The 23,140-nt window shown below is 49.1% G+C and overlaps 1 protein-coding gene across 7 annotated transcripts in view; it reads right to left on the reverse strand.

Moving 5' to 3' along the window:
* PLA2G7 (phospholipase A2 group VII) overlaps positions 1-23,140 on the reverse strand; it is a 314,769-nt gene that overhangs the window by 232,711 nt on the left and 58,918 nt on the right. For all 7 annotated transcript variants that reach the window (XM_069605817.1, XM_069605818.1, XM_069605815.1 and 4 more), the window contains exon 2: positions 18,702-18,824. In XM_069605817.1, coding sequence (XP_069461918.1) covers positions 18,702-18,824 — 123 coding nt within the window. The remainder of the gene's footprint in view (positions 1-18,701; positions 18,825-23,140) is intronic.

A 23,140-nucleotide genomic window follows, 5' to 3' on the forward strand; every position in this document is an offset into this window, starting at 1 on the left:
ATCTAAATATAGCCCAAGACCGTCAGGAGAAGACATACAACAAGGGCTGTCGCCTAAGAAAACTAGAAACCGGGGATAAGGTACTGGTGTTACTACCCACCAGTACGAACAAAATGTTGGCTCGGTGGAGAGGTCCTTATGTAGTGAAGGACGTGGTGGGGCCAGTGAATTACCGGATACACCAACCTGACCGGAGCCCATCACATAAGGTCTACCACATAAACCTGCTGAAGAAATGGACTGAGCCTGCCCCGGTCAATATTCTAGCCACCCAGGATACGGGGTTGATCCACGCAACCGGCCAATTGGATGCGGTACAATGGGGTGAAACGCTCACTGAACACATGAAGAACGAGATCCTGGAGACCCTCAAACCACATAGCAACACCTTTTCCCATTTACCTGGAAGGACCGGCCTAATGGAGCATCGTATCGAAACCCTAAACGGACAGACCGTCCGGCTGAGACCCTACAGGATCCCAGAGGCCCGAAGGTCCATCATTAAGAAGGAGATCGAAGAAATGATTAGGTTGGATATTATTGAACCATCAACCAGTGCGTGGTGTTCTCCGATCGTACTCGTACCCAAGCCAGACGGGGCTGTACGATTTTGTATGGACTTTAGGCAGCTCAACATGATATCCCACTACGAAGCCTATCCCATGGCCAGGATGGACGAACTACTGGAAAGGCTGGGTGCTGCCCGGTACCTCAGTACCTTGGACCTCACCAAGGGATACTGGCAGATCCCCCTACGGGAAGCTGACAAAGAAAAAACCGCATTTGCTACACCCCAGGGGCTCTTTCAGTATAAAGTACTACCATTCGGGTTGCATGGGGCTCCGGCCACCTTTCAGAGGCTGATGGACGTCCTCCTACAGCCCCACGACCAGTACGCTGCAGCCTACCTGGACGACATCGTGATATACAGCGCATCATGGAATGACCACCTGACCCATCTACGCGAGGTGGTCGGCACCCTGACCCGGGCCGGACTCCACATCAACCCAGTGAAATCGGTGCTAGGGACCCAGGAAACCAAGTACCTCGGACATATAGTCGGTGGCGGCGTGATTCGGCCACAGGTGTCCAAAATCGAGGCTATTCAGGGGATCCCAGTACCGACTAACAGAAAACAGATCAGGGCCTTCTTGGGGTTTATAGGGTACTACAGGCGCTTTATTCCTGGTTTTTCTTCCCTGGCTGCGCCACTGACCGAGGCGTTGAAAATCGGGGGTTCCCCGGACCTGTCAACCAATCACGCAGCCATACTGGCCGTCGAAGGGTTGAAGCGCAGTATATCGTCCCACCCGGTGTTGGTATGCCCGGACTTCCGGAAGCACTTCTTCCTGCAGACGGATGCCTCTGGCATGGGGTTGGGGGCTGTCCTGACGCAGGAGGTAGACGGGTTCCTAAGACCGATCTGTTTTGTGAGTCGGAAGCTCCTTCCACATGAGTTAGCGTATTCCACTATTGAGAAGGAATGTCTCGCCATTAAATGGGCGGTGGACTCTTTGCGATACTACCTACTGGGGAGGAAGTTTACGTTGTATACCGACCATGCACCACTGCAGTGGTTGGCGAGACACAAGGACTCCAACCAACGAGTTCTGCGATGGTTCCTGTCCCTCCAGCCCTTCGACTTCGTTACCTTGCATAGACCTGCCAGCTTCCAGCTGGTGGCGGATTACTTATCCAGGAGTTCGATCCGGCCCGACCGGCCTGGATCCGTGGTGGGGGTATGTGAGGAGGTGAGGGTGGACGGGGAGGAGCGGGACGCACGGCTGAGGGAGCCCGCTATGCCGCGGGCGTGTGCGACGCTGGGGGCGGCCGCCGGGGAGGCGTCCCTGTTGAAGGGAGAGCCTTGTGGGCGGCCCGCGACAGTGCCGGCGTGGCGGCCGCGGCGCCGCGGGTCCCCGCAGCCGCAGCGCCGCGTGTGTCCACGAGGACCTGGTACACTGGCGCTGCGGCTGGGAGACCCGCGAACCCGACAGGACTCGGCGGCCTCCGGCGGCGAGCGGCGGCGAGGCTCGGGAATTGGAGAGCCCGGCGTGTGCCGACCGCTCGGCGTCGGAGGTGCGCCAGACAGCTGGACAGGAGCACAACAAGGGGAACGGAACGGAGCCCCCTCCTTACCTCAAGCAGGGCAGACCCTACGGGTCTCCGGGAGGCATGCCTCAGGGGAGACGCCATGGGGAGGAGGCGGGGCCAAAGGAGAGGGCGTGGCTGACAAAGGGGAGGGGGAGCCGGAACCAGGCAGCCAGAGTAAGGGAGGGGGAGGAGAGGAGGAGGCAGCTCTATTTATAGAGGGTGGGTGCCTAGAGTCCCCACCAATCGGAAAGGGGGGGAGGGCAGTTGTCCCTGATTGGCCCTTTTTCCCTCCAAGCACCAGGTATAAAAGGGACTGGCCTAATGGCATTTTGGTTGCTTTTTGCAGGGAGAAGGAGAGGAGAGTGAGAGCAACTGGTGGGCCTATCCGGGTCCGGGAAAATAGGAGACACTACCAGAGAAGAGGAACTCCTGGTGCCTATTACTCACAGTGAAGTAACTGTGGGGTCAGTCCTGGAGTTCAACTACCGTGGTTAAGACATTACATTTAACCAGTGTGTAATAAAGGTCTACAAAACTCCACATCGGCTCCTGTCCTGATTTCTACAGCGAGTAATAGGTGGACTTGGGCAATCCACACTCCGATTGGTGACTGGTAGCCCCATCACTTCCTCGGTTAATATGACACTGTACAGCCAGCTTTTCCCCTTGTGGATATCCCCACCCAAGTCCATGTGAAAGATGATTTCTATTGGTATAGGTAGTTTGGTGACCATATTAGGATCAGGCAGGCGCCCTAGTCGCTGCTTGATCCAGTGACTTGCCTGGCACATTTGAGGGGAACTGGTAGCTGCCCAGGTGTATGTATGTATGTATGTATGTATGTATGTTCTGTTAAGAGTTATTTATAAAGGTGCAAAATCCCCATTGCAGTAGTCTGAGCAGCTAACCTTGTCTGTGACTTGGAATATTGTGCATATGGGGTTAAATGGAATGTGTTACACAGGAAAGTTAGAGTATAGGAAAATCAGGACACCATGTAGGTTTGGCTGCTTAAAGGGGCTGGCGATGTACTGAGGCAATGCTAAAAGATTTAGAAGATTATTTGGCTGGGCATACCTTTAACTCATGCCGCAGGCCAAACTCCAGAATATGAATTCTGGGACTGCCGAGTCTGAGGGTCAGGTGTGGTCTTTTCATGGGTCATGATGGATTGTGAATTTTTGTGCTAACAGAAAGCCTGGAAATGTTGCGATAACAAAAAGCCTGGTACTCTTAGTGAGAAGTTCTCGAAATCAGAGTGAGCTGTTTTGGACCTTTCTGAGTTCCAAACGGAGCTGATGAATTGGCGTAATATAGCCCCCATATGACTGACTCAACTACCACAGTCGGAGCTGTATGTGAGTGATTATGCCACATATGAATGATGCTGTAGAAGGGAAAAAAAAGAGCAGTGGAGTTTAAAGTACAAATAAACGATGAAATGCATGCTATAGACAAGGTTATTCAATGTAACTGAGACATCCATGAACATTAAGTAAACAGAACAGCTGGCGTGAGACTCATTGATCCCACAAAACGTTGCCCGTAGCAATTAAGTCAAAGATTCTGCCTAAAACAATGGGCATTATATCCTAGGAGGCTGTGCAATAATCAGTCTCAAAAGATCTGCGCGAGGGGTGCATTTAAGAACTTGAGAAAGGTGTTAGGAAATGCTGCCAATTATGAGATTTATCTCTGCCCCCGACATGTTAAGTGAATAGGTTAGCATTTTAAAATGCGCATAAAATTTGCTTTAAGGGGGGGGGGGGAGCGTGGCCAACCAGCACACAATGAAGATGTGATTCCTCGGTGCTCCGGCCCGCCAGCCATATCCTGTAGAATATCCTGGAAATATTGATCCAACAGATGGAAAGAGACCACGATCCAGTAGACAATACAGCTGGCAACAGCTGACAGCCTTGCATAACAGAACCGGTACATGGAAGCGAAGATATCAGCTGCGGAAAGTGTGTGTGCCCGATGCCGAGCCGAAACCAAAATGGCCACTGCAGCGTGAAAGAAGGCCTGGCGACTTCGTTGCAGCAGAGCTGTGCTTTCCTCCTGCCGAGCTCTCTCACCGGCTGAAAACGACCAGAGAGTAGGGAGCTGTCACGCTCGCCTCGGCCACGCTGCACTACGTTGCGGGGCATTGGCGGAGGAGAACGCACAAGACCCTCACGCAGGGATCCGGCCCCAGCCCACGCTTCCGACAGAGATCACCGCCAATGTTGGCCCGAGTCCCCCTGTGTGCCGAGTGGGGTGCTGCTGTGGCCGGGCTCGCAGTGACACCCTGACCGCGGAAAGAGGGAGTGCCAAGTGCTGCCCAGCTCTAGGACGGGAGGAGCAGTAGGCTGTGACCCCAAAGATACAGGCAGAGAAGCGACTAAGCTACGGACCACCGCCGATCCGACCCGCGGGACCTCCCTGCGGTACTTCCGACAGAGCCAGGGGAAGAGACGCTGATAGGAGCCTGGAAGAGGATGCCGGCGGTAGCAGGTGACAGGCCGGTACATCGACCTACCCTGCATTATACAAACCGCCGGGCGCCTCGGCTCACCCCGGCACGTGCCTGCGGTGGAGTCTGGGGCGCTACCAGGGGTGAGGTGGTGGCGGCTCCCCCGTGCATCCTGAAAATAGGTGCGCAAATGCTTGCACCAGGGGCATGATTCTCGCCTAATATCTTTCCCATAAGCGTACACCTGCAACTCGACCAACAGATAGGCGGACGCCATTGTTGCCTGGCTAATCAAAGTGTAAATACTTAGAAGTGTCTCCCAATAAATCATAAACCATACAACGTGCTGCTCAAAACCTGAATAACATCCCTACTTGCCTGCCAGGAACTCTGTCGGCGGAAACGGGTGAAAGGTGGGGACAATATGGCGGAGTAGAAGAGATCCTATATGAGCCAAGAAGAGAGGACCTACACAACCAGGTGGAAACACGCAGCGAAAGCCTCACTTACCCCGCTGCAGGACTGGTTTCCCATCACAGACATAAATGCTATTACTACTTTCTGGATGCGAGTACATAACGCAACTCCTGAAACACACTGGAACAATGGATCACAGGTGTGTACAACAGCTGGCGACTCAACCCGAGCCGTCCCCTGACGTGGAAGTGTGAAGGCAATGTCAGCTGTGAGTGAGGTGAGCGGCCAAGAAACACTGACCATATCACAGGTGGAGAAATTGACTTGATGAGAGTTAATGTTTGAGTGTTGAGATTTAGTAGTTCTTAAGTTTGTAATGGGGCGACAGATGCTTCAGTTGGAGATGGAGTATAGGGAGGAGGGAGTTGTGTATGAGTTTTTTATTCATTGGTTTACATACAAAGGTACTGTGATCACACCAAATATAAGACAGCGACAACATACATCCTAGCACCCGCAAAACAGATATTTCCCGCAGGACACATGCATAAACCGCAAAATCCAGACACCCAATGGCGCTGCCAACTGTGATAACCAACAAGCACCTGACACTTATGCCATGGAATGTTAACGGGCTAGGGTCCGGCATTAAGAGACGCCTGGTGACGCAATACATAAATAGACATACACCGGATATAGTACTCCTAACCGAAACACACCTGGCTGGGATGGTGTGCAACCTCTTTAAAAGATCCAACTATCGCACTGCGGTACACGCAGGCTTTTCCATGGGAGCTAGAGGGGTGCTGATCCTAGTCCATAAGAGGCTGCCACTAACGATATCGAAGGTGACTCACGACACTGGGGAAAGGTATGTACACATAAACGCTACATTATGGAACCAAACTCTTGCATTATGGCAATATACTCCCCGCCGGCAATCCTAGCTACACTACTGGCAGAAATTGCACCCATCCTCGCTGCGAACACAGCTGATAGCTGGGTTTTAGGTGGGGACTTCAATGAGGTCATGGACAACACACTAGATCGCACACACATAAGGGGGAGGAACCCTACAACTAGCACCAAACTAGCTACCTTTGCCTGCCCACTAGGCTTGAGAGATGTATGGCGTGACCTGCATAGAGATACATGCAAATACTCCTTCCACTCAGGCGTGCATGCCTCACTATCTAGGATAGACTACTTCTTCCTACCAGCCCAGAATATCCATAAGGCACATAGCGTGTCCCTACTTCCACGTGGCATATCTGATCACTCCCCACTAATGATAGAACTCGAAACGGAAAGACCACGCCCTAGGCCCACCTGGCGACTTAACAACTATTACCTGGGGTTCCCGGACCTACAGGAAAGAATAAGCAATACTACTTCCACTTATTTTGAGTTGAATACGGGTTCCGTGGACAATACTGGAACATTATGGGAAGCTTATAAGCTGGTACTGAGAGGACAAATCCTCTCATGGACAGCAGCACAGAAAAAGGCACACCGGAAGGAGGTCATAGACGCTGAAGAGGAGGTGGCACACTAAGAAACATAGCACATAGAAAATAACACACCTGAGACAAATCGAGATTTGATACTGGCGCAGAAGAACCTGCACAATCTATCACCAGATTGTACCAAGAAGGCACATAGAGCCATGAGAGCACGACTGTATGAAACGGGGGAGAAAGCAGGCAAATTGTTAGCCTGGTTGGAAAAACGTGATGAGGGGCATCGGCAAATTAGAAAACATTAAAGATGTAAATGCAGAGCTAGTCTCAACTGACAAGGAGATAGCAGAATGCTTTGCGAAATACTATGAAGAGCTCTATAGCCACCCTGAACTCCCCTCCCAGAGTACCCAAATAGTGAACACAGCACTAGATGATATCCATCTCCCCCACTCAATACAGAGCAAGTAGTCATACTAGACAGTAAAATAACGGAGGAAGAGGTATCGGCAGCCATCTCCCAACTTCAATCAGGCAAAACTCCAGGCCCAAATGGCTTCCCGGTTGACATTTGGAAGAAACTAAGCCATGCAGACATTGCACCACACTTGCTCAACATGTTCGAACACTCAAGAAGAGAAGGGATACTCCCAATGGACTTAAGTAAAGCCACCATTATAGACAAATGCTGCTCCTATAGGCCCATATCCCTAATAAATAGCGAAGCCAAGATACTGGCAAAGGTACACGCCAATAGACTCCAAAAAGTAATTACGTTCCTGATCCACCCAGATCAATGTGGCTTTATACCGCAGAGATCCACAAAAATGAATATCCGTAGACTGCACTTAGCGCTTAAAAGAGCACCAACCCTACAACAATCATTGGCGCTATTGGCTATTGATTTTGAGAAAGCCTTCGACTCAGTTCACTGGGAGGCACTATGGATAATCATGAGGAAAATGGGCTTTGGGGAACAATTCATAAATTGGGTCCAGCTCCTGTACAACGCACCATAGCATAAGTGAGGGTGAACGGCTGGCCCTCCCGCAACATCCAACTGGGGAAAGGTACCAGACAAGGTTGCCCACTATCGGCCATGCTATTCACGCTGATCGTTGAGCCCCTGGCAGTATTTCTGAGAAACACACTGACGTGGTCTAGTGTCCAACTTGGGAGGATAAGGTCTCTCTCTATGCGGATGACATACTGCTTTACCTGGGTGATCCGGCAGTCTCTTGTCTATATGTATAATAATGGAACGCCGAGTCTATCAATCTAGGGACTGCCCTGTTAAAGCCAGCAAAATATGGCAGAAATGGGAGCAGACTATGTAATGAACAAACAAAAACAAATTTTTTTTTAAAAGATTTTATTAATTTGTTTAAACCAAACAACAATACAAACCAAACACACAGTGCATTTTACAACAATTCAATTGTTCAATACTTAATCTCAGTCACTGCTCCCCCCTTGAATCCCCCTTTATGAGCCTATTTTATTCCTCGCAATCTGTATCTGTTGCACGTGGCGGGGTCTCGCTTCCCATGGATTCTGTCGGAACTTGTAGTGCTCCAAACAATTCTGCTATTCATGATTTCCATGCCCTCAGGGTTCCCGCCTCTCCATCCCCCCTGTATTGCTCGCCTCTTGCCATACCATCGTTTCAGCCTCCACCCATTTCTGCAACTCCCCTCCACCATACCTCCACCCTTGGCTTGTGACACGTCTTCCATCCCATGGCAATCCTTCGTTTTGCAAGCACATATGCTAAATATTTCAGTTTCCTGACATGCTTAAGTTTCTATGATCTGGGGAGCCCTCCCAGCAAGCAGGCGCTGGCAGTGTCTATGATGATCGTGACCCCCTTTTCCGCTAGTTTCTGTGCCACTTCTCCCCAGTAACGCTCAATTACTGGGCATGACCAGAACATGTGCGTCATGTCAGCCTTTTCCTCGTTGTATTTGGGACATGCTTGTCGTCCAGCATTTTCAAACCTGGATATCCTCAGAGGTGTCATGTATGCTCTGTGTGTTATATACAACTGTATTTGTTTCAGTCTCGCATTCCTAGACACCTTCTTGTGGTATCCCAGGGCCCGTTCCCACATCCCATCCTCTATCGGGACTCCTACTTCCGCTTCCCAGTCTAGTCTCAATTGTGTCCGCTCATTCCCGACATTAGTCATCACCATCTCATACAGTCTAGAAATCTCATGCCCCCCTTCCGATATATCATATATTGCCCCCATGATAGCATCTGGTTCTTCTTCCAATACTGTTTCAGGCCACGTTTTCCGAATTCTCTGTACCATTCTATGATATGTAATATACTGGCCCGTGTGTAACCCCGTTTCTTCCCCAAGCACTTCGAAATCCTTAATGGTCCCCTCTTGCCAAATGTCCCCTAACGTTACTAACCCCACCGCTTCCCAGTGGGTCCTGATTATCACCCTCAGCTGCCTATCTCCCCCTGCCAGTGCAACCAGCGGTACCTCAGGGGAGCATGGGAATGGGTCCTCCATCATCCGGCATGCCCGACGCCACACCTTCCACCCAAGCACCATCATCCTAGGGCGCTCTCTCATTTCTGACGCAGGCAGCCAGATAATTTCTCTTAAGTAAAATGGGGCGCAATCATTCCCAAACAACCTTAATTCAGGGGTCGCTTCATCTGAGAGCCATTTGGCCACATATTGCAGCTGGCTCGCTACATAATAAACCTCGAAATTAGGCAGTTTGATCCCCCCTCTTTCATAAAAGTTCTGCAGCTTCCATAGTGCCACTCTGTTCCGGGTACCATGCCACAGGAAGTCCCTACACATACTGTTCAATTTAGCAAAAAACGTCTTGGGTATCATGTATTGAATATTACTAAAATAATGCAGAAGCCTAGGTAGGACCACCATCTTCAGCATTGCACCTCGTCCCATCATTTCTAGGGGCAACTTCGCCCAGAACTGAACAAACAAAAACTATGTGACCCTGATATGCAATAATTACACAATATGGAAATGATCCAGCCAGGGTACTGTTACGCTATGTGCTACTGTGCTTTAACTAGGAATGGTGTCTAATCGCAGTGCCTTTATCGAACGTATGTAAGTTATGTTTGTATACTGTATGTTGTTGGTTTTGAACAAAATACAATAAAATGTTTTATAAAAAAAAAGAATATAAATAGTTTGACCTGTTTAAAGTTGATATTTAAAAAGAAAAGCTCTGCCACCTCTTTAATTATGCTGAAAGGCACTACTTTTGAACAGCTATAACATCAACTTATTTGTGGCGCTATTTATTTCATGTTGCATTATGTTACTCACCTTAAAAAGGAATTTCGATTGGTCATTCCTCATTGTTACATTTCGCAGAAAGTTAAAGGGCTACGTTTTGGAACTCAAATGCCTAGAATGTTCTGCACTCATTAGATTAGGTTAGCGTGTATATTGTGCCAATCACCGCTTAGGACACTCAGAATACTTTCTGTACGTTACAATGGTGGCAACCCCACGCTCATGAGGCACTTCCACCATTTGCGGTATCACTTTCTCCCTTGCCACCGCCCCATCCAAGCTCGCTCCCTGGCTCTCAGACATATTGTGTACCTTGTGCAACAAGGAACTGGACATTGGCAGAGGAGTGGAGGAGATCGGGGGACTCAGACATTACCATGAGAAGTGCTAAGTGTTATGGGAGAGATTATGTTTTGGGACGGAGAAAGAGCTGCGCCCCAGGTGCTCCGTCCAACTTCCTTAGTATGTTTGGCAAGCGGAGAGCCATATAAAATTGCTCTAACCTGTAGGGTTCTGTATCAGTTTGCCAGCACAGATTTTTGCCCGTCAGACCAACCAGACGTTCGGAGCAGGGGGCATAATCCCTTGTCATTTCTACCCCAAGTACAATTTAGTGTTGTCAATAATGAATTCTGCCTGCCCCTACTCCCACCACCTCCTTCACCCGCTCACCTGGCTCACTCACCTGTGGTTGAGGCAGCTCCATCTTGGGAGGATAGCTCAGGGGCAACATACTTGTCTTGGAAGCAAAACGACACGGAGCAACACAGGTTCGATCACAGGCTCCGTGCTTAGACACCACTGGGTATTAAGTGCGTTATAAATAACCAATCATATACATAGGTTTCAGAATTATGCTGAAACATTGTAGGTGGTTCTTCACCAGGTGGTCAATGCAATTAGTGGCAGGAAAGATAAAAGGTGGCGTGTGGAATCCTCCATGCATCCAGGAAGGGAAGTGCACTATCCCTTTAAATAAAGGGGGTGCACCAGATCTTTCCTTCCAGGGGTTTCCTGACAGCCAGGGACAGCACTCTGAGTGCTGAGTTCTGTTATGGGAGTTTTCTGACTCAACTATGGGTTTCCAGTAGTCTGTCCGCAGCAGTCATATGTGCCCCAATTTTTGATTACCAAGCTTGAGAGGAATAGAGAGGGTCCAATTAACCACCTCCAGATGTTGCATCAAAGACTTGGCTTCCACTGGCACCCAGGGACTCCCAACCCTCTTACCCCCAGTCTCTCACCAGTGATATCTTACATGAGTCATGCATCAGAAAGAACAGATGCATGTGGTCCCGAAAAGCCACAGTCATGCAACAAAACGTTTCTTTTTGACCGAGTTTATCTGGGCCAACTATGTAGGGTCAGAAGTCAAAAGGGTAAGAAAGCAAGACTAAACTAATATTCAGACATTCCTTGTTCTAGAAAATTGTGCACAAAGTAGATATCTTGATATGGTTTCCTTAAAGTACTTCCAGCGAGCCTGTTCAAGATTCTTATGAAAAATTAGGCAGAGTAAGCAAAGCTCTGCACAGTCATAGGTGAACAGAAACTGCCACAGAAGAAAATTATTCACAACTCAAAACACTGAGAAATTGACCTGGGCCGAGCCACAAAACTAATGGTGGGTGATATTCAGAAGTAACTTATTATTATTTCCCTTTCAGGAATATCAAAAACAATTGTAAATCATTGGTCATAGAAAAATGATATTAAAAATATATTTGTCGATATTAAATGAATGTGGTGGCCAATTCAACACAACACTAAAGAGTGGCGGATTGGAAGGTTTTCACATCCATAGCTCTGGATTTAAGCCTGACATCACATTATACAAAGGGAAATTCAGTGTCTAAATCAGGTTTGGTCCCACCCCACCACGCGTGGGCACACCTGTCCCACTTAGGGCGAGTGCTGCAACACCAAAGAGGTGATGAATGGAAGATTTTGAATCAATCTTAGCTATTGGCAATTACTCTGGGATAATTACCCAGACATCACTGCTGCCCATTGTTTCCAATAGATAACCTCTTGGCAAGTGTCACTCATAAATAGATGGATACCGTGTTCATTAAAGTAGCATTTGAATTTTGATTATTTCACATTAAACAAACATGCTATTAATACAAATGTAATAAGGTTTGCAGTTTTTAAGGGATGCTTCCCAGGGTGTCTCATGGTTCTTGCAGGCTAGTCTTGCAGAGAGGTGCAGCTGAAGGGAACGAGAGGGATGCAATGAAATAACAAGAACATGCAACAGCATGAACCACCCCATCAACATAGAGCACTGCTCTATCACCACCCGAGCAGAACATCTGGTAAGGCTGCTAGATTAGGAGATTCAAATACCTGAAACCAAAGTAGAGCATAATGCATGGTGGCATAGTCTGCCACATCATGTACATTAGGCTCACCATTTTAGTCATAGGCCCTCATTACGACCCTTGCGGAAAGCGACTGACCGGACCGCCACAGCGTAAATAGCGTTTCCGCCATTGCACGATGGAGCAAAGTGCGGCCCATTCCGACCCATCGGGCACGAGCACCACGCCATGGCGGAAGTGCAAAGTCCGCGATGGCGGAAATGACCCCAAAACGGCCCACACCGCCGCCGTACGGCACCCTAGGTGCAATACCGCCACCCATCATAGCGGACACCGCAGTGAGCGCCAACCGGAAAGTACGGTGACCGTAAATATACGGAAACGGAAGTAAAAACATGGGCCCGGAACGGGAAACAACACCCCGTACACCTATAAAACCACAAAATACACACAACCACTAAAAACACCACCCTGAGACACATCCCAACCCGTCATCCACCCTAGTGAAACCAAGAAAAATGGGAAAAGTAGCGAAGAAAGCGTGCGACCGCAAGCGGCAGGTCCACTTCTCCCGTGAGGAACTCACCGTACTCACAGAGACCCTCCAGGAGAATGCCGCCGCCGTCTTCTCCACGCAAATGAGCAGGACGGCACTAGCGAACAAGAAGGCCATATGGGCCCTGGTGGCACAGCGGGTAAGTGCGGTGGGGACCGCACCCCGCAACCCACAGCAATGCAGGAAGTGGTGGGACGACCTGCGGATACGCGTCCGTAGCATACTTTCTGCCAACCGCAACATTGCCACAGCCACCGGGGGAGGGTCGGAATCACCCATCAAGTTGACCCCCTGGGAAGAAATCTGTGCCTCCACCATTGGAATGGAGAGCATAGAGGGAGTCGGAGGGATGGAGAAAGGAGTGCAGACATCCGGAGAATCAGGTAGGTGGCCCAAAGAAAACCATGCCAAATCCACAATGTCCAATCATGTGACTCACATGTGTCCACATAGCGCAACAGCAACACATGGCCAGGAGAACGTCCACACACATTGGCCTGATAGCGCACCTTAAAACCACAATAAATACATAAATAATTAAAAACCCCAAAAACACCCACTACACGTGCAGCAGGCACACCCTAACTGCAGGCTGCAAAACAACTGCACCCTCACTCCACACACAAATGAAAGCACCTCCAAGGCCCCGACCCAAATCACCCTCAGGTACCACCCCAATGCATGTGATACATTGCCATTCCAATTCCCACAGACCCATTAATAACGCTCGCCCTCCTTTACTCCACCACAGGGTCCGATCCAAACGACGAGCTCCAGGACACCCCTACCAGCACACCTGCAAAGAGGGCCAAGACCGACGGCCAAAGACCCTCCACCTCAGCTGCACACATCAAGACACGGCAGCAGCACATATCAAGTGGCAGCACACAGGAGGGAACATCAACAGGCACCCCAGCAGCCAGCATGCCCACAACAGCACCACCACAGGTCCCCCCAATGGATGCCACAGAAGGTACTGCCTCTGGTGGCAGCAGCACCATAGGAGACACCCCATTGATGGCAGCATGCTCCGACACAGAAGACGGGGATGTCGAAGTCAGATCCATCCATGACCTGTCCCAATCCCCCTGTCTGTTCCATCCCGAACACCATGAGGATACCACGTAGGGGCACCCACAAGACGACTGGCCATCCCCCACAAGCCCTGTGGCAGGGCAACATGAGGCGAACAGCCCCTCTGTGACACCACCGCAAATGGCCATGGCCCAGCAGAGGCAACAGTCCCTCGACCAGTTAATCGTGCAACAGCAGCAACTGGCCACGCTCCTCAAGGACCATGCCGATGGATGTGGGGGCACTAAGGCAGACATAGAAACATCAACTGAGACACTTAGGGCACAAATGGAGAGTAGCACCGAGAGCCTGAGAGTCCAAATGGGGAGTAGCACCGAGAGCCTGAGAGTCCAAATGGAGAGTAGCACCGAGAGCCTGAGAGTCCAAATGGAGAGAAGCACCGAGAGCCTGAGGGGGGAACTGCATGCGACGTCCAAAGACGTATGTGCCGAACTTGCCGCAGTGCGCCGTGTGCTCACTGAGCTCTCACAAACCCTTAGGGACATGCATGGACGTGAGCAGGCAGAGACATCATCCGTTGCAAGTTCCGTCCAGGGCAGCCCCCAACGTAGATCTGGGAGGAACCTGCGCTCCACAGGCAGGGGTGCCCCTGATACCCGCAGAGGGGGCTTGCAATAGCGACTGCCCACTGACAATGAGCATCTTTGGACACTGGTGTTCGGGGGGGAGGTAGGAGGGTGGAGGGGGTGTGTTGGGCTCACTTGGGTGGCGGGTCGATAGGGTGTTCAACATGATATCACATATGCCATAAACAATGCACGATCAAACAATGAGATGTGTGGACAATGATCTTTGTGTACTAGGCCATCATAGGCGTACAGTCCATATCGTGCATGTACCAGACACACACAGTGCCACGAGTCCCGTGTCCATGTATCAGCCACCAGGCGTGAGTGCTAGAAGCATGCATCTATGAGATGCTGACGAATTTCACGGCCCTCCTGTGCCTCGCAGACTCCTTGAGGTGCTGCCACATCCCCACCCTCATCATGACCATCTTCAGGTGCTTGCAGTTCTGCGTCAGGGGGCATGGGCACATTTCTACGTACGCACATGTTGTGGAGCATGACACATGCCATCACCATCTTTGCAACCTTCTCATGGCGGTACAGGAGTGCCCCGCCAGACCTGCTGAGGCACCGGAAACGAGTCTTCAGTAGGCCGAATGCCTGTTCAATGACTACACGGGTACGTGAGTGGGCATGGTTGTAGTCCTCCTCATGCTGGTCCCGTGGGTTCCGGACTGGTGTGAGGAGCCATCTCTTCAGTGGATATCCGGCATCACCTGTATGTGGACGATAAACGAATTATGTGGAATGCCATTGCTACGTACGCACCCCCCCCCCTTCCTGCCAGGTCATTGCCGCATCACATACCCCACATCATCATGCATGAAATGAGACTCACCGAGTAGCCAGGATCTGTTCCCTGCGTGTCGCTCCATGTAGCGTGGTATTGTAGAGTTCCTCAAGACCATAGAATCATGGGTTGATCCAGGGAATCGGGCACAACAATGTGTAATGATCCTGTTGGAGTCACACACCATTTGTACATTCAGTGAATGAAATTGTTTTCGGTTGCGGTACTGGGCCTCCATGGCATGTGGGACGACCAATTCCACATGGGTGCAGTCGATGGCACCAATGCAACCCGGTATGCCGCCAAGTGCATGGAATCCCACTTTTGTGTTGGTTATTTCCTGCTCCGAGCGTGGTAGAGAGATGTAGTCGTCTGCGTGCTGCAGGAGGGCATCGAGCACTTGCAATAGTGTCCGTGAGAACAGTGGCTGAGAAATGCCATGCAACTGTCCGACTGTGTGCTGGTAGGTGCCTGTGGCCAGGAAGGGGAGTACAGACACCACCTTCAGTAGGGGTGGGATGGCGGTTGGGCTATCTATCATGCTGACAAGGTCAGCCTGTGTCATGTCCACAATGGCGGCTATGGTGTCCCGGTCCAAACGGTAGAGGGTGTGGATCTGCTCATCAGTGAGGTTGAACGGATGTGCTCGGAGGCGTGGGATTGCGGGCTGCCTGCGTGGTGGTAGTGGCTGTGCTGGCAGCCCTTGCTGGCCCTGCCTTGCCCTCCTCCTCCTCCTGCGTCTCCTCCGTGCGGCCGGTTGTAGTTGGTGTTCGTCTTCTTCTTGGAGTTGGAGTACTTGCAGTGCTATCAGGTCCCCCAGGGCCAACATCGCGAGTCCTGCCGGTAGCATTTCGGAGTGGTTGTGGGAGGAGACTGGGCGTGCAATTTATGTGTTTTCAGGCTGTATGGCCTCCACCTGTGGTGATTCATTCCACCTGTGCAAGCTGCTCTCCCCTTTGGGCGAGCACGTCCCGCACACAACGCTGCAATTCGAGGAATGGCATCTTGCTATTACAATCATGTATTAGTACCCGATGGCCGTGTAACATTGGTTGATATGTTCATTCGGCTATGGTCCCATTGTTTCACATGCATTCTTTGCAGTCGCGAACAGACTTGTGAAGGGTCAGTGGAACGTAGTACTCGAGTAACGGTGGACCCTCATGCATCACTGTACCGAGGTTCACCGACGGGCGGGGCCTCCCATTTGTGAGTGAAGGCAGTTGCCATTTTCACACACAGCCGCACTAGATGGATTAATTTGTGATTTCAAGCGGCCATAGATGCCTTTTCGACGTGATGTTGCAAATGAGGAATTCGAAGGGCGGCGCTTTCGGTCTTCAGCTAGCAGCGAGGAGATGCCCACAGGTCTGACTGCAAATATAACGTTCCATTGTTCAGTGTCCTTGGGACAGGGGCCATGGCGAGGATGCAATGATTGATATGAATAGTTTGGGATGCGCAATAGCGAAGTGGATGATGAGGCCGGACGTTCCCAAATACATGTTACTTCACAACACTGGAATTACGGGCTGGGGCACAGTGGATTTTGCAGGCTGCATAACGCACAGACTCAATGGAATTCTCACATGTTATGTGAGTATGGTAACAGGCGTTCTCATTACGGGATGAGGGAATGATGAATGGATGCATGGGCAGATAATTTGATACAGTGTTTGCCATGTACAGGGCTTCTTGGAATCTGTCCGCCTCCCCTGCGCTATGTGATGCAGGGCTGCCATAGTGGGACCATCGTCTATCTGGCCTTGTTGAGCCCTCCCTGTCTCGACGCGCCTTCAGACACTTGTGTCCATGCACGTTACCAATCCCATCTGATGGATTCTGTTTTCACTGACGCATGCACAGGTACACTCGTTTGTGATGGTATTTTCACCTCGATATGGATAGTTATGAGTCGCAAGTGGTTTTGGGGTGGTGATGATCCTTTGGAGTGGGCTAGCCTGCATATGGCTGTGGATTAAGTGTGATCATTGAGGTGAGTTGTTCGGATGTAGTTCTGATGGCCATTCTTTTCTTTTTCTTTTCTTTTGGTTGACAGGTATCTCCTCCCCTTTTGCCACTGCCATCTGTATGCCACTCCTGCAGATGTGTTTTACTCCCGACACCTGCTGCTTCGTGTTAATCAGTGGAGCAGCATTACGATCTTATGGGACGATCGCCAATGGGCCACATGCCCTTACGCAGTACTAGTGGCTCGGAGCAACATTTCGGCCTTTCAGCTGGACTAGTGCCTCCCTATTGGGACGGCCCTGCGGTTCTAGGCGCTTCCATGTTGCCTTTTCGTACGGAATGTAGCCCCTGTGTACCATGAAGGAACAGGGCGTCACACAAGAAGTAGCTGGTCATTTCTTGCGAATGCAGCCCACAATGGTGAAATGTGTTTTGGAGTTCATGGCCTAATGGCTGTATGGGCTTGGTGAATTTGTTGTGCATTTAATTTCTATTCTGATATGGGCCGTGTAGCGTTCTTCTTTGCAAGTGATGTGGCATATTCCTATTTGGGGAGCGATGTATTGTGAGGAGATCTGCATTGGGTTCCAGCTTCGGAGTATAGTTGCGTGGTACTGTGCTGGGCGCGTTTGCCTACGAAGCCCAGTGAGGTCAGGGATGAGGGCTGCCAATATGACTGTTTGGATGATGTCATGCTCAGGGGCGGGGGATTAGGTTTTGTGTGAAAGATGCCGGTCAGCCAGGTGGATTGGTGGAATGATGTGATTATCGGAATATTGCTGGTCACAGGTGCCTGTGTTTGCGTGCGTTTCTTGGTGGGAGTCTGAGGTCATGTCCATTGGAATAGCTTCTGTATTCGTGCCATCTGTGCCCTGCAGCTCCCATTGGCCCCTCTTGTGATTCTTTTGTTCGTTGGCATGCATGGGTGACTTGTACATTTCACTGGTTGCATTGTGACTTCGTTGCACCTACGGGGAGTTGTACTATGTGGCCAGGGAGCGGTGTACAGGCACTCAGTGGGGCCGTTTACGGTTGATTCGCGATGCCGTACTTCTCACCATGGCGGAATGGTACTTTCCGCCGTGCTTGATGGCGTTAAGTACATGTCCGCTAGGGTCGGAATTCGCGTACCCTTGCGCCATGGTGCTAATTACGGTTTCGCATGGCGCGCGCGCGCGTACTTGGTGCAGTTGGCGTTGGCGTTCACTACGGTGTCGCTAATGGCATCGTACTTTACGGTGACGGGTCATAGTCGCACCGAGCGCTATTCGATGGCGGTATTGCATTTCCGCCATCGTTTTTCGCTTTCCGCCAGGGTCGTAATGAGGGCCATAGTTAGTTATTTACAGCGTTGAGTCACCTGAGGCTCCCAAAATTGTTTGACTTACAACAAATCCCATCAGTCCTATCCACTGCTTTCAATGGTGAGGCATTATGGGAGTCGTAGGACGAAACACCTGGAGAGCCATAGGTTGCCTAATTGTTGAGCCAAAAGTGAGAACATCAGAACCATGCGATTGAATGAGGATTCACGTTCAGGGAATGGCACATGATAGTAGGTATGATGAAGCTGAGAACGTTTTATCTTCATTGCGAAAACTGCCAGAAAATCCACAGATATTACTACATCAATCTGGCTAATCAATGTCAGTGTCCCTTATACAAGATAAAAGTGCCATACCTGGACGGTGTGATCGGACATCAGGTCTGTACAGCCCACTGTATAAGGTCCTCGTCCCCCAGGGATCCCTTGAAATGGAGTGCTGCTACTGCTCCCCATTGCTTTTTGCTCCAAAACGTGCACCTGAAAAATAAAATGGAACCAATTACAATTGGAGTACAGTAACATCCCACCTATTCCCTTTACCTATGATCTGCGTTTCGAACAGCTGATGATAAAGTCTGTAAGTGTAACACAATACTACCCCCCAAAACGTTGTCAATTTGGCAACTTCAGTGAAGGGCATTCTATACGGGGCCCGATAGCAAAGTGGGTTGGGTGCGTGCTTCAGTTGTCCAAGTGTAGCCTGCAGGTGTCGGGACCTATTCAAGGAAGGCTGACTCAGTTGAGAGCAATCAATAAGAAATCTATTTTGTATTAAAAAAATAAATCGATACCAGTGAGATACATAATATATTTACTCACTGTGGGTATCCAGTTTGTTCCTGTGATACATTGGAGTTCTTTCCTTGGTGTTTGTGGCCTTCAAACCTCTACGGTCCTACTACTGTTGGAATATCAAAGAGTCCATGCTTAGACTGCATGCTACCAGTACACCCCAAAAATTCCAGCCCTCCATGATGGGTCCCGACCTGCCACTCCAACCCTCTCCATTGGTGCCTACCTGCGTTGCAACCACACTAACAAAATACAGCAGGTTTCCCTAGAGAGCCACCGCTCACTGTCCCTTCCAAAGAAACTCCTTGCACATTTTGAGGCACCTTGGTAAATGTAAACATAGCTCATATAGATCTAGAAAAATGTAATAATTAAGTCACTGCTTAACTCACTCAGGTCCCTCAATCACTTCCTTTTCACAGTGCCCCAGGCTTCAACGTACAATCATTCCCTATTGATCCCATCACCAACTTTTAGAACCTGCTCCGCCCTTCCAGATGTGGCTTTTTCAATTATATTAATAACTGGCGCCATTTAAATGGGGCCAATTTGGGATTCTAGCACAAATTTCGATTGTGTACCATCAACTGCCTTACAGCGGGCGCAGGCCTTAAGAGAAGGCCTTCACTAAGGATACGATTATCTGCTGTATCAGAAAATCCATTGCAGCCTAGGCTTTCAGATGGAAGTAGTGTGAAAGAACTGTAGATGCGTGATGGCTGATTTAAGACCACTAGATAGTCTTTTTAAAGAAAAAAAGATGAAAACCACTGAAAATACGCCCTCAGCGAAGTTATTTGTTGAAAGGAAAATAAACAGAACAGTCCAATTTGTTTTGTTTGTCCATAGTTTGGTATTTATTTTAAAGCTGTAAATCACGCGTTTCACTGTTTTAAGTATTCAGACAGATCCTCAGGAGGGAATAGAAAAGCTTTTGTGCAGCTCATAAAACGTATAAAGCCTTTTTCGGAACACTAAGTATGCAAAAAAGAAAGTATTTTGTTTTCAAAATGCTCTTGGACCAGAGTATATACTAGTAGTTTGCCTTGAAAGCTTTTTGTTTTTGTGTTATCCAAATCGAGGATAGGCTTATTTGTTTGTAGCTTTCAGCCTCTTGCTGCTTCAGAATACGATCCTTGTAGGTGCAGGATCAGGCGGCTTGATAACCGTCCGATTTAACGAGTTTAATTGGTAGAGGCCTGCACTGACAATCGGTTTGTTACGCCTCCTTATAAGACCAACGTTTCGTCCGTTATGAAGTTTCGGCACCTAAATTACTTGTGGGGACATCTCATTTCATCCTCCCAAAAGTGTGCATCTGGGGGTCACTGAAATTTGGCCTACACTGCTTTGTTAGCCAACATGTTATTCAACAACATGCATAAATTGGCAATGATTTTCATTTAGTTATTTTACAACTTGTGTAAAGACAACAGGTTTTTAATCAAAAAGCATCATTAGAGAAAGATTAGAATAATTAACTTTGCTTGGGCCTGTAACCATAGCCCAGGGGCATTACCCGACGCTGTAATGGCCCCCTAACTTGGGGTTTATTGCTATTTCTATCTCGGCACATTGCACCGGGATACTAATAGTGTTTAAGTTATCAAACTATGGATTCGTCTTTAGCAACTTAAGAAAATAAAGAAAAGATGGCCGCCATGGATCGGGAAAAGGGACTTCTCGCAGTCCCTTTTCCCTTTCCATGGCAGCCATTCGGACGTCAGAGTTGGACCGGGAACACTACAGTTCAGGTGCTGGCAACCAACAAGGAACCTGAAAGTAAGTGGAAAGGGGTTGTGTGTGGGGGATGGGACACGAGAAGCGCAATTACCTGGCAAGCCGAAGAGGGAAGATGCCGGACTCCCGCTCTGAGGAGGCTCAGAGCGGGAGCTGTACCGTGTGGTAAAGCCCCTGCTACAAGCCTCCACATGGCCACCCCCCCTCTCCAGGGTACTCATTGAAAATATCAAGTCTGCACACATTCTTCCTTCTTGTTGTCCTTGTACCAACCGAGAGCTGCTGCTTCTAATTCAAATAAATTAGCTGGGATCTCACGAGAGCCTTAAGAGTAATACAAGCGAGTTTAAAGGCATACCATAAGTGTAGAGGAATCCAGCACAAATATATAATAATTGATATGATACAATCCAACTTCCTTGTCCTGGTGCGTAAGTAAGCCGGTGAAAATAAAATTGCTTTGGAGAGTGACAGATTAGTGGCAGGTAGGCCATCCAGAACAACATTTCCACTATCTAGGTTGGACAACGCCAGCGCTTGGGCGACCAAACAAAAATCAGAAGAAGGGATACAAGTTTTTATCTGCAAAAAAGAAGCCAATTGATAGCGACTATCAGGGTGGTCTCAGACACTATATTGGTGATGGCTTTTGCTAGGTGGTGGATGATCCTCCTCGCAATACAGTAGTGTGGCTTTTCATTTACAAAGTCAAGTTAACCATATCACAACTATGACATCATGGCAACCTTTAAAAGATACAATTACGTCTTTGCTATCCAATGTTCTTGAGACTAAAGCAGCCCTATGTGGGACCTCTGTTACAGAGTCCACCACCATTCCTGCCTTACATGAATTGTCACAGATCCCAGATACGGCATCATCACAAACATTATCCCCATGTGTCCTCTCCCTGTAACTAAGTTCCCCTCAAGTAACAGCGCCTCAATGCCCAAGGGTTGTTGTGCGCTATACAAATGAAATAAATAATAAAAAAAAAAAATTATAAGCCACTCATTCACAGTGTCAAAGAATTCTCCCCACTAAGTCAGTAAAGGCAAGTAAGTGTGTTAAGCAGGTGGAATGCATTGCTTGAAGAAATTGAACACATCTTGAGATTCTGGCGAACTTCAAACTCATCTCTGGCCTCTGCTCTTTGTTTTCGTTCCCTGAGCTAAAGAATGTTCTCAATCAATTTCAATCCATTTCCAACCTCAATGGGGAACAAACTAGACCTTCATGAATGTCAAATTAGTTCCCAACATTGACAGAGACTAAGGTCATATCTGCACTTTGAGCACTCTTCACTTCTTTGTGGCCTCAGACTAGACCATACCCTTAAACGGCCTCAAGGTGACTTGCAGTATTGGAGCTTCTGCCATCCAGATTGAAGAGGGAGACCTAAATGTGACCCTCATGTCCCCACCCAACTTGCAGCCTGAAGGCAGAGAAACGGGAGATGCACATCACTCCTGGGCTCTTCCTCACCATCGATGATGTATTGCAGGTGTGAGAAACGTTATTCGCTCGGAGAGTCATTCAAACCGTACCCGATTGAGGAAATTGAAACACCACTAATGCGGTGTGCCGTTTCACATTGGGATTCACTACTGGAGAAATCACTTGACCTTATACATGATTTTGACAGCCATGCTCGGACACATGAGAAACACCCTTGTTTTCGGATGCTTTTTTTGCATGTTTCTGTGGCTGGAGTCTACCCTATATTTATTGCACTATTGGATTGGCACACATGGAATGCTACCCATGTACCACCCTCATTAAACATCAGCGCCATGGCTCTTATGGTGCAAGCAGCACGGTGCACTCTGATTACATCTGTCAGATATTCATTCGTTCCACACCCAAGATGGCGGCCCCAGTCTTGACCATGACGTGCAGCAACGTAACATCTCCAGACACGTTTGAATTATACATCACATGACCGCGCGTACAGTGGTAATTCATTCCACACAGACGAGGGCAGGGATTCTCCTACAATGAAACTCACACTGAACTAAGTAAGTGATATGCATGTCGTCCGGGAAATGTATCGAGATTTTGTCTGTCCACCTATTCTTAGCTGACAGTAAGCAGAACCTGTCTTTCCGTATAGCGTCCCCCACGTGAAAGGTTGAACTAAGCATGGACACACAAACGTGGTCACCGCTCGTTTAAAAATAAAAAATCCTGTAAGCATAAGACGCGATTTGCGCTAACAGGTATGCAGTACAAACAGTATGAGGTTTGCCCTTCAGTGTAAT

Source organism: Ambystoma mexicanum, chromosome 4p (assembly GCF_040938575.1).
Source record: "Ambystoma mexicanum isolate Mex_15411 chromosome 4p, UKY_AmexF1_1, whole genome shotgun sequence".
NCBI classification, from domain to species: Eukaryota; Metazoa; Chordata; class Amphibia; order Caudata; family Ambystomatidae; genus Ambystoma; species Ambystoma mexicanum.